Source organism: Microtus oregoni, unplaced genomic scaffold (genome assembly GCF_018167655.1).
Source record: "Microtus oregoni isolate MIOR12 unplaced genomic scaffold, Mior012 000032F_ref0000030, whole genome shotgun sequence".
NCBI lineage: Eukaryota > Metazoa > Chordata > Mammalia > Rodentia > Cricetidae > Microtus > Microtus oregoni.
The window spans coordinates 27,895,575-27,907,892 of NW_024543091.1; the positions used below are offsets into that span (position 1 = coordinate 27,895,575).

Below are 12,318 nucleotides of genomic sequence, written 5' to 3' on the forward strand. Positions count from 1 at the left end.
AGGTGTGTGCCACTGCACTTAGCATGTGTATTATTGCTGCAGGAGATAAGTGTGTAACAGACCTTGAACTTAATTTCTTTGATTGCAGAAATTGTGCTGTATGTTTGAGTCTAATTGTATTGAAAGAGAATGGCTTTAGTTTTGAAATGACTTTTATGTTTGATCCTTCAGTTACTTATTTTCATTGTTATGTTTACTGCTAGAAGTTTTCCTTTTTTTTGTAACAATTTCTTATTTTCAGTGCATGGAAACTAGAATTTTAGGAGGGTGTTTTTGTTACTGTTTTTTGAGATGGGGTCTCATTCTGTAGCTTTGGTTGGCCTGGAGTTAGATAATGTAGACCAGGCTGGCCTCAAACTCACAGAGATAATCCTGTCTCCGCTTCCCAAGTGCTGGGATTATCTATTCATTTTTAAAGTGATCTTTAAAAACTCTCTAAAGGCTAGAGAGTTCGCTCAGTGGTTAGAGCACTTGCTTGAGAATCCTCTTGAAAAAGATCCAGGTTGGGTTCCTAGCACCCACATGGTGGTGTTTGTTTTGTGACAAAGGAAAACATACGTAGATCTGTAGGGAGATGCTGTCTATTTGGAAGAAAGGAGCTCGAGGTGTAACATCCTGGTGTGGTACTTACCTAGCACATATGAGCCTGAGTACACCAAGACAAAAACTAGAACTACCACAGACAAAATAGTTATTAAAAACAAAAATAAAACCCACACTTTCCCCACCATAGCCCTAGCCTTGCAGTGCTGCCATGGTTAACAGTTGTCCTAGGATACACCTGCAAGTTAATTGCCGGGTCGTCGCATGTGTACATCTTCAGCTTAATAGTTTATGGGAAACTTAAGGTGTTTATCATACTTATGCTTCTACCAACAGTTCTTTAAAATTTTGCAGTTATGGTAGATATGAAATTATGCCTTACTGTTATATTAATTTTCATTGTCCTGATTATTGGGTAGAAAATCATTGGCTATCCCTTCCTGAGGTATAATGATTCTTTGTATTGCTTATTTTTGTGCTTTTCTGTTTTCCTGATTATTTTGTATTTAGTTTCTGCTGCTAATCTTTTGTTATATGGGGATTTTGTAATGCAAATTCATCCCCTTAATTTTTTGTTCATTTCTGAGGAGAAAATGAGCCTTAGACCCAGTTTCTTCTCCTATATACACAATATGACAAGTTGCTTCCTATACCAGATATATGTGTGGAGTTTTCCTCGCACACCATACAAGGGAGCGGTTCTGCAGCAGCAGCAGATAGCAGCTGGATGTCCTCTTAAACCGAATTCTGTTCTGACAGTACCACGTGTCCGGAGCTCAGCCTCCAGGATTGCCCCCTTCCCGTGCCAGCTGAGCTGCAGCTTGTTGGTTTGCTTCTAAGCAGCTGGCAATTTAATTCAAGATGCTTATTTGTTGGTTTATTATAAAGGATTCTGATGGAGAGATATATAGGACAAGGTATGGGTGGGAGAAGGAACTCAGAGTTTCCAGCCATGTCTTCTCCAGCTTTTCACCTATGAACTTCCATGTGTTATCTCTGCAGAAACTCTAAAATTTGTCCTTTGGGATTTTTATGGGTACTTCACTGTATAAGAATGATTGCTGGGTTGAAGAGATGGCTTGGTGGTTAAGAGCACTTGTTCTTGAAGAGAATCCAGGTTCAATTCCCAGCATATAACTCATATAACAAAAGCTTTTCTTTTGCAGGTATTTGAGTGCATGTTCTCAGTATGTGTGTTTACATATGTGTGGGCTTATGTCTGTGGTGGGTGAGTGTGCACGTGATGCATGTGAGGGCCCAAAGGTGTGGTATCCAGGTGTCTTTCCCTGTTGCTCTTTGTTTCTGTTTATTGGGACAAGGTCTCTTCTTATGTGAACCTAGATTGTACCAAACAGCTAGTCTAGCTAGCCAGCTTTCTTAGAGGATCTTGTTTCTGCCTGCCATGCCTACCTAACTTCTGTGTGGGTTCTGGGGATCAGTATTCCGGTTTTCACACTTTCAGGGCAAGCATTTTTTCCATGAGGCATCTCGCAGCACTAATGAAAACTTTTTATAGAGGGTGGGTAGAATCACTAAAAGCCCATTGCTGTCTGTTAGTAAGGTTCTATATAGCATGTAAAGATCTCATCACTTGTATCAATTTTTTTGCTCAAAGAGCAATGTTGGGTACAACAGTTGCATGGGTGACTAGTCTTCCATAATCCACAGTCATTTCTATGAGCATCTTGGGTGCTGATGTACACCTTCCCACCTCTGATGACCTTGGCTGGGGCTGAGTGCTGGTTAGCTTGACTCCTGCCCAAGGGAAGCAGCGCTGAAGTTTTGCCTGCTGTGCTACCTGTTGGAGCTGCCTCTGATTCTAGCAGGCTCTGGATCAGCACTCTGGCACTTACTTTTCCATTATTAGACTGTTGAAAGGATTCTGGCCTGAATGAACCAGCTCCACCTGCAGTCTATTTTCTCGCAGGGGAGAAGTGGACACCACATTCTCTGTCCACCTCTGAAACAAGCTTAATATTTTTTTTAGTTCTACTTTTTTTCTTTTTCTTTTTTTTTTTTTTTTTATGAATGAGGCAATTTATTAACCCAGCATCCTTTGTTCTAATGCTTCTTGTTGGCAGCTGCCACCTGTCCGGCAATCGTGTCCAGATCTCTCTGTCCCTGACGTGTTAGCTTGCGGCCCCCGTCCTGGTCCTTTTCCACCATTTTCAGTCCCTCCAGGACTTGGAGAACGCGGCGGGCCACACTCTTGGAGCTTCTGCTGAAGTGGCTGGGCCTGACACCGTTTCTCTGCCGTCCTCCATAGATCTTGGTCATGGAGCCAGCCCCGGCACCACCACGCAGGTACAGGTGCCGTGCTGTAGAGGCAGCTCGCGTATGGAACCAGTTCTCATCATAGGGGGCAAGCTCTTCATGTTTGGCCAGCTCGACTGTGTCCACCCATTCGGGGACTTTCAGCTTCCCGGACTTTTTGAGGAAGGCTGCCAGAGCTCTGACGAACTCCTGCTGGTTAACGTCTTTTACAGTAACTTCAGGCATCGTGCGGCCTCCGCGCTGCTAGCCAGGGGAAAGGCTACTTTTTTTTCTTAAGTCATTGATGCATTCTGTGAATTTTTGCTTGGGATTTAAAAGTTCCCTGGCACCACATTTTTTTGTTGTTAATTTTTTCACTAATAACTCTTTTCTTTTTTTTTTTTTTGTTTTTCGAGACAGGGTTTCTCTGTGGTTTTTGGAGCCTGTCCTGGAACTAGCGCTTGTAGACCAGGCTGGTCTCGAACTCACAGAGATCCGCCTGCCTCTGCCTCCCGAGTGCTGGGATTAAAGGCGTGAGCCACCACCGCCTGGCCACTAATAACTCTTGTCAACACAAGTCTTGCCACTTTTGCCTTATAATGTCCTGGACAGAACCCATTCTTTGTTTTTTCTCTCATTCCTATTTGAATGCTTTAGTATCTTACAAACTAAATATATGTATATGCCTATTAAAGTACATCTTCCAGGGCTTCTCCTACTTCATAAAGATCTTATCCAACCGTGGGATTCAATAAAACCACAAAAGCCCCATGCCAGTTCTGAGTACCTGCTGAAATAAATATTTTTTAAAATGCTTTACAGGCTTGTGGGTTCCAGTGATTGAACTCAGGTTGTCAGGCTTGTGAGGCAAAAGCTTTTACCTGCTAGTCATCTCACTAGTCCTTCTTTCTTTAAAAGTTTTTTATATTTACGTGTGTGTGTGTGTGTGTACACAGTAGTACACATTCAGAGGTCAGAGGACCTCCTACCATGTGGATCCTGGGGGTTAAACTCAAGTGCTAGACTTTCTGAGCCATCTTGTAGTGCTTTTGGACCCCAGTAGACTGGACATCAAAGCCTGCCTTTCTCATGCCTAATCCCTCAGTAATGTCTGTCCCTCTGTTGTCTTCCAGGAGCCTCAGCCTGTAATAGCCAAGTGTCCCTAATGACTCACGCATGTGAGCCAGTCCATCAGAAGCTTTATTTCCCTTGTATTGCCTTAATATTCTGCAGCCTTTGGCTCAAGGGAGAATGGGTAGTTGTTTTACTAAGTTTTTCTGCTTGCATGGCACTTGGACTGATCACTTCACCCCCATGTCTGTAGTCTCTGGCTATAAGAAACTCTTTCATTTTCTGTTTAAAAGTCTTCCTCCAGTCCAAGAGTTCAGATGGCAGAATATTCCCTAATTACCATAGTTTCCTATTCAGGGCCATGATTCAGGCCTCTGATTGCACACTGAATCATGGACTTTTTCCCCTTCCTCTATCTTGAAGGTCAGACTTGAGGGGCATCTTCTCACTTCTGTGTTCCTCTTCTACACTCCAGTTCTTCCCAATGGTTCCAAGTTCTTGGATCCTAGACAAAGAGCTTCAGATCTGACTTGTATTCTTTCCCTTGTATCCTGTCAGCTGTAAGACCTGGCAAGGTAGCATCTCCATCTTACCCTCACCCTTTACTGCTAGATCAGAGGCTGATGTAGAGGACAGCCCTGCCTTTTGTTTACATAGGCAAGTTCTTTGGGGCAGAGAGCTGAGCCTCAGTTGCATATCTTCTTGCCCACACTAAAGTCTGTACAATAGCTGCTACACCCTGTTTAAGGTTTACTTTCAGAGACTGCAGTGTATTCTCTAGTATATCAGTGGCTTGGAAACATCCTCAAATGTACATGGTGGTCACCCTTTATTAAAGAAGCTTGCCACCCCATATTATATACTGTATACTGGGATTCCTCCCTAAGGACACTTCAGTCTTAGATGGTGTGGCTTTAATCAGATGTCATATCACCCATTGCAGGACATGTGTAACTGCCAGTATAGTAACGAGACATACTATGCCATTCTATCTAGGGAAAGATAGCCATGTCAGGATTGGCCCTGTTCCACTCTAAGACAGATCAGCCCCAGTTAACATGTCTCCTCACCCTCATCATAGGGACCATGCAACCACTCCTCCTCCCTACTCCTCTTTGGTTCTCTTGGACCCTGTTTGGGTACCAGTTATGTTGTGCAACTTTTCTTGGGGGCGATATGAACAAACATTTGTCCTCCCTAAGGGTAGGTTACTTAAAACAAGCCAAAGAAATGATTCTCCGACTAGTTGGTGAACCAGAAAGTTTGTGTGGGGTTACTATGGTAACATAGGTGACCTAAAGGCAGCTACATCACAGAAAAGCCCACCCTAGCACTGGTGATGACTTCCCAAGCCTGCACTCCTGCACAGCTTCACTAAGCCTGACCCGACTGTCTCCCCAGCAGTTATTTACTGCGTTGATGATCCTGTGTGTGTAAATCCTGAGCTTCGTGAGAACAGGAAGTTTTTTCAACTCTTTGAGTCTGGTAAGACTCCCTCCTTCCTCCAGGAGGAAGTAGCCACATGGCATCTTCCATTTGTGAGTACTGAAGACATTTAGGATGCAGACTTAACTTCTGCATGCTGCAGGAATCATCAGATCCTTCAATACCCATCGCTATCTGCCTGTTTATTCTATTGTTTTTGGTTTTGCCTGTTTATTGTTTTTAATTTTGTGCTTCTGCCTTGTACATACCACAAGCTACACCGTTTCTTTGTGTAACGAGTTGCTGAGAATACTCACATGCTTTTACCAGTTCATTTGCTCATTTCACTCCCTCTTTCATTCTGTGATTGTTTTTTTCATTTCCTAATGTAATTTCTTTAAAAGCATAAGAGTCTATAAACTGAAATTCTGAGTCTTCCGCATTTGCCTATTATTATTATTGTTATTATTATTATTGGAACTGAGAATTAAACCTGGATCTCATCCATGCCCATGTACTGCACCACTTCATGACACCCTAGTCCTTTAGAATTTGTTGAGCTAGGGCAGGATTTCAGTGGGAGTTACTTAGTATACTGTTTTTTATTGCCCTTGCCTTACTTTTTTGTTGTTGTTGCTTTTATTGTTTTAGGGCTTTTTTTTAAAACCAAAGATTACATGTATGGGGGTTTTACCTGAATATGTGTGAGTGTACCATGTGCCTGATGCCCACAGAGCCCAAAAGGGGCATTGGATTCCCTGGAACTGGAGCTACAGACTGTTGTTAGCCACCACGTGGGTGCTGGGACTTGAACCTGGGTCCTCTGTAAAAATAGTCAATGCTTTTAACAGCTGAGCCGTTGTCTCCAGTTCTGTTGTTTTGTTTTTTGAAACAGGGTTTGCCCATGTATCTGTGGTTAGCCTCAAACTGAAGATCATCCTTTCTCAGTCTTCTAAGTGATGGGATTATAGGCATGCATCACCATGCTTGGCTTGGTCAGCCTTTCCTCATGATATATCTGAGTATGGAGTTTCTTTTGCCGGTTATGGAGATGCAACTAGTTGTATAGATTGAAGAGGTAGAGATAGGAGAGTCATGAGTTTTAGGCCAGCCTACACTGTACCTTTTCAAAATTTTTTGTTTTGCGACTGGAGAGATGGCTCAGTGGTTAAGATTGTTTGTTGCTTTTGCAGAGGACCAAGGTTCCATTCTCAGCACCCATGTGGTGGCTCACAACCATCCATGACTAATTCCAGGGGATCCAATGCCTCTTCTGACCTCTGTGGGTACCAAACACAGACACAGTAAACAAACATGCAGGCAAAACATTCATACACATAAAACAAAGAAATATTTTTAAAAGTTTCTTTTATTTCTGAAAAATTACAGCCAGTATTTTCCTCCTTATATTAAGGCATATAAATCTTTTTGTTGTTCTCATTTTTGTTTTGAGACAGGTTATCACTATATGGCCCTGGCTGTCCTAGGTAGATTGATAGTCTTTAACTTTGAGATTCTCCTGCCTCTGCCTTCCTAAGTACTTAGATTAAAGGTGTGTGCTACCACAACTGGCCCATATCATGGAGTATATATAATGTATAAAATTAGGGATCTGATATAAGAAAAATCCATTCAAAGATTTTTTTAATAAGTTACAGGGTCTGTTGGTACACTGTCGTCATGTCCAGCGTCTTCCTCTATTGCTCTCCACCTTATTTTTTCAGACGGAGTCTCTCACTGCACTTGGAGTACTGATTTGGCTAGGCTGGCTGGCCAGTGAACTCCAAGGGTCTATTTGATTCTGTTTCCCAGCACACATGCCTCGGCACTCAGCTTTTACTCAGCTACTGAGCACTAGAACGTGGGTCTTCATACTTGTGCTAAAGGTACTTTACTGACTGAGCTGTCTACCTTTTATCAAACAGAGATCATGGACTGGTGAGCTGGCTTAGTGGATAAAATGGCTTGTTACCAAGCCTGACAAGAGTTAGGTCCTTGGAACTCACATCGGTGAACGGAATAAAAGACTCTTAAAGGATGTCCCTTTTGCACGTGCACATGAGTACACACACACACACACACACACACACACACACGCAATATGAAAAACATTTTCTGGTTTGGTTTCTTAGAAGTAGAACATTAAATATACCTTATGAGGTATCTATCAGTTTAGTGTATTAATATGAGTATATTTTATACATTGTAATTTTGGTAAGTTATAAATGCACATATAATATGTATTATGCATTATGAGCAAGTTGGATAGCCAAAGAATAATGTGGTAATTTAAGTCATAATCAAAGTGCCTCTTTTTATATGTCTCTTCGTTTAATGGATTGATTACATGGCTGGTGAGTTACTGATCATTCTTGTTATATGAATGTGCTTTTAATTAGCAATACATGGGTTGCTTTAACACACATAACTTCTTTCATTTCAGAAAACTCAGGTTCCTGAATCTCAAAAACCCAGACCAAAAAAAGGTCTGTATGTAATATTTATATATAATATATATATGTACCTGTTTCTTTGTCTTATTGATTCTATTATATATATAGCAGAGCTTTGTAAAGCATGTTAGGAAATGGTTCAACCCTTACACAATATCTAGGTTTTATTTTATTCAGTTAGATTTATTAGTGACCTGTAATGTACTTAAATGTTCGTTGGTTAATATGTCAGTGTACACTAATTTTTATTTGCGTAATAAGCATTCAATTCTTTTTTTTATAATTTATTTAACTTTACTTTATGTGCATTGATGCGAAGGTGTCATATAGGATACCCTGAAACTGGAGTTACAGACAGTTGTGAGCTGCTATGTGGGTGCTGGGAATTGAAACCAGGTCCTCTGGAGGAACGGGCAGTGCTCTTAACCACTGAGCCATCTCTCCAGCCCCCTAAGCATTCAATTCTTTTTTTTTTAAAGATTTATTTATTTATTATGTATACAACATTCCTTCCATGTATGTTTGTATGCCAGAAGAGGGCACCAGATCTCATTATAGATGGTTGTGAGCCACCATGTGGTTGCTGGGAATTGAACTCAGGACCTCTGGAAGAGCAATCAGTGCTCTTAACCTCTGAGCCATCTCTCCAGCCCCCAGCATTCAATTCTTGTACAAACCAGAACTTCACTAACTTTATGCATATGTTAAATAAGTGTGCCATTTAATTTTATTTAAAAAGTTTTTTTTTTCTTTTGTTAATTTCCTGAGGGAAAAATCCATGTCCTATTTATCTTCAAGACTGACCCAAATTCACTGTGCAGCTCAAGCTGGTCTTGAATTTAAAATACTTCTTTCTCAGCCTTCTGAGTAGCTGAGATTTATGAAATTCAGTTGTAATTATGCAAGTGTCTGACATAATTATTAATATTTTATACCATTTCTGGATATGAGAATCATTCTGCTGTTACCTCATTTAATAACCGAATGATTGATCTAGTTAGTAGGGCTAGTTAGTATGTGCTGTGATTGTTAGTCCAGTATGTATTTTACCCTTTCTCTAGAGTCAGACCCATGGGTCAGTTGACCACAGGCCTAGAAGATGACTGTATGTCAACCAAGAATTAGTCCAAGGGTCAGCAAAATGGATCAGTGAGTTAAGGGACCTGCTGCCACTCTGATAGTCCAGATTTAATCCATAGGGACCCACATGGTGGAAGGAGAGAACCAACATCTCCAATATTGTCCTCTGACTTCTGTATATACAGAAGTATATATACAGCTTTGGAACATGTGTACCCACACATGGAGAGGCACAAAATAAATATAATTCAGAAAACAAGATATTTACATATTCCATGAAGAATTTAACATGGTATCATAATTATTTATGGTTAGTTTAGACATGATATGCTAAGGGAGAAGATCTAACACTGATTATATTGTTTGTTATGTCAAAAAATACTTTCTAGCTCCAGAGTTTCCTATTGTGGAGAAACAGAACTGGCTGATCCATCTCCACTATATCCGGAAGGATTATGACGCATGCAAGGTGAGGGATTGCGGCAATGGAGGGATGAGAGGCAGACTGGGCCGGCAGTGCCCGCAGCACAGCGTGGCAGGGAATGTCTTGAATTTGCACCCCCTACAGCACCCTAGCCGAGTCCATGTGATTTGCTGATCTGCAATGGTACTAGCTTCACTAATCAGATTTGAAATAGGGGTTGAGAAAGTTTTTCTGTCATGAACCAGATAGTAGCTTAATTAATTTTTTTTTTTTAAAGATATGGTCTCACTTTGTATCCCTGGCTAACCGGGATCTTCCTAAGTAGACCAGGCTGTCCTCGAACTCACAGAGATTCACCTGCTTCTGCCTCCTGAGTGCTGGGATTAAAAGTGTGTTTGCCTTCACGCTAGCCCAAGACAGTAATGTAGATTTTACAGTCACTGTGGTCGTCATCTCATATTTGTCACCGTTTCGTTGGTTTTGTTTGAAACAGGGTTTCATGTAGCCCAGATTAGTTTCAAACTCAGTAGTTAGTAGGGTATGATTTCTTGATCTTGTCTTCACCTCCTGAGTTCTGGGATTGTAGGCATGTGCCACAATTCATGGCTCCTTTTTAAAATAATGCAAAAACAGAAAACTTGAAACATTTTTAAATATATGTGTGCGGATGCTTGCCTACATGTATGTCTGTGCACCACATGCAAGCAGTGCTGGAGGAGGCCAGAACATGGCATCAGGTACTGGAGTTACAGACAGTCATGAGCTGCCTTTTAGGTGCTGGTAATTGAACCTCAGTCCTTTGGAAGAGCAACACGTTCCCTTACTGCTGAGCTGTCTTTTCAGCCCTAAAAGTATTCTAAATGAGGGATATACAGAAATATGCCAAGAGCCCTCGGTTTGCTAGCCTCATTCTAAAATAAGTGATGGTAAGAAAAACAAAACTCTTGAAGGAGCTACCTGACTAGTCAGCATTAGTATCCTAGGTATCTCATCCATGCCTTTGCCTATTTCTACTGTTTTCTTGGCAACACTTAATCACTACTCAAGTGTTCTTCTCTTTTAGGCTTTGATTAAAGAACAGCTTCAGGAGACTCAGGGATTGTGTGAATATGCGATCTATGTCCAAGGTAAGACATATTGTTTCTTTCCTTACTGAAAAAATATATTTAGTCTAGGTTCTTTTTTTTTCTTCATTTATTTATTATGTATACAATCTTCTGCCTGTGTGTATGCCTGCAGGCCAGAAGAGGGCACCATACCCCATTACAGATGGTTGTGAGCCACCGTGTGGTTGCTGGGAATTGAACTCAGGATCTTTGGAAGAGCAGGCAATGCTCTTAACCACTGAGCCATCTCTCCAGCCCTAGTCTAGGTTCTTGGGAAATAAAACAACCAAGCAACTTAGGAAATACTTAAATTCAGATACTGTCTCACAAAAGACGTATTCACTATCCTTTGAAATTTGAACACAATTCTGTGTGTGTGTGCACATGCACCTGGAGCATGACACCAGGGAATATTTTTTTAAGATTTATCTATCTATCTATCTATCTATCTATCTATCTATCTATTTATTTATTATGTATGCAGTGTTCTGCCTGCATGCACACCTGCAGGCCAGAAGAGGGTATCAGATCTCATTAGAAATGGTTGTGAGCCACCATGTGATTGCTGAGAATTGAACTCAAGACCTCTGGAAGAACAGCCAGTGCTATTATCCTGACCCATCTCTCCAGCCCAAATGTTTTTTATTTTTAAATATATGTTAAAATTATTGTTTGACATGTTTGACTGTTTTGCCTACATGTATGTCTGCCTACATGTTCATGCCTGATGCCTGTAGAGGCCAGTAGAGAGCATTGGGTCTCCTGGAACTGGAATTACAGATGATTGTGAGCCACCATGTGGATACTGGGAATTGAACTGAACTCTAGTCTTCTGCAAGAGTAACAAATACACTTAACAAATTGAGCCACCGCCAGCCCTTCAAAGTATTATTATTATTATTATTTTGGTTTTCTGAGACAAAGTTTCTCTATGTAACAGTCCTGGCTGTCCTGGACCTCACTCTGGAGACCAGACTGGCCTCAAACTCAGAGATCTGCTTGCCTCTGCCTCCCAATTGCTGGGATTAAAGGCGTGTGCCACCACCAACCACCCAGCCAAAATATTATGAAGAATTTCTGTGATTTGCAAAAAGATCAGTTATCTGGGTAAGATGCTGGGAGCAAGGGCAGGTGGAAGTTAGCTCATTACAGGGTTACCTTACTGACACTTTGCTCGCTTCTGCTCATTTGGTGATAAGTTATTCAAAGTTATTCAACCCTTTCTCTGATGTGGAATCTTTCCTCCTGCTCCAGTTATTCTGATGCCATCCTCTTCATCCAAGAATGTGGTTTATTTTCTGTATTTTCTTTTGCTTGGCAGCACTGATTTTCCGCCTGGAAGGAAATATCCAAGAATCCCTAGAACTCTTTCAGACGTGTGCTGTTCTCAGCCCTCAGTGTGCTGATAATCTCAAACAGGTGGCCAGATCTTTGTGAGTATTGGAGCAACCACAGAGGACCACATAAAATGCTTTCTCCTGGGCTAGGCAGTGGTGGCGCATGCCTTTTATCCCAGCACTGAGAAGACAGAGGCAGGTGGATCTCTGTGAGTTTGAGGCCAGCCTGGTCTACAGAGTGAGTTCCAGAACAGAGAAACCCTGTCTGGAAAAAAAAAATTAGAAAAATAAAAAGGCTTTCTCCTGAAATGCATTCTAGGGAGAACCTGTTGCTGGCAGCCAGATGCCTGAGAGGTGGGAGGCCAGTGAATACTAAATAGTAGAATGGGCTTCATTTTGGAGACCATGGATTAATCTGGAAGTCAGCTAATATTAAGGAACTTAATTAGTCTTTTTGTTGGATGAAAACACTGTTTGTCATAGTGTGTTATACCATAACTCTTCTGTAGTCATATAAGCAACTTATAGCCTGTTTTGATAATTAGTGGAGTATTTGACATATAATAAGCTTGTGGTATTTTGAGTGAATGACCTGCAAATTCCTAAATGGAAACACTTCTGAAGTC

The 12,318-nt window shown here is 41.2% G+C and overlaps 2 protein-coding genes across 5 annotated transcripts in view; one reads left to right on the forward strand and one right to left on the reverse strand.

The window, feature by feature from the left end:
• Positions 1–2,584: 2,584 nt before the first annotated feature.
• LOC121466097 (40S ribosomal protein S19-like) lies at positions 2,585–3,166 on the reverse strand. Of its 2 annotated transcripts, XM_041679638.1 has the most exons (2): positions 2,838–3,166; positions 2,585–2,697 (listed from the first exon to the last, which is right to left on the reverse strand). In XM_041679638.1, the coding sequence occupies exons 1-2, from the start codon at positions 3,040–3,042 to the stop codon at positions 2,585–2,587; spliced, it is 318 nt and encodes a 105-aa protein (XP_041535572.1). In that variant the 5' UTR covers positions 3,043–3,166. The 2 variants fall into 2 exon arrangements, with proteins under 2 accessions (XP_041535572.1, XP_041535571.1); XM_041679637.1 differs by having other exon boundaries at positions 2,605–3,166.
• Positions 3,167–6,594: 3,428 nt separating this feature from the next.
• The window catches only part of Bbs4 (Bardet-Biedl syndrome 4), a 28,498-nt gene continuing 22,774 nt past the window's right edge, over positions 6,595–12,318 (forward strand). For 2 of the 3 annotated variants that reach the window (XM_041679635.1, XM_041679633.1), the window contains exons 1-5: positions 6,595–7,178; positions 7,736–7,778; positions 9,215–9,294; positions 10,313–10,376; positions 11,677–11,788. In XM_041679635.1, coding sequence (XP_041535569.1) covers positions 7,110–7,178; positions 7,736–7,778; positions 9,215–9,294; positions 10,313–10,376; positions 11,677–11,788 — 368 coding nt within the window. In that variant the 5' untranslated portion in view covers positions 6,595–7,109. The remainder of the gene's footprint in view (positions 7,179–7,735; positions 7,779–9,214; positions 9,295–10,312; positions 10,377–11,676; positions 11,789–12,318) is intronic. The other variant, XM_041679634.1, reaches the window with a different exon arrangement.

Coding starts and splice junctions, on each gene's coding strand:
- LOC121466097 (XM_041679637.1), bottom strand. CDS start 3,042: ATGCCTGAAGTTACTGTAAAAGACGTTAACCAGCAGGAGTTCGTCAGA.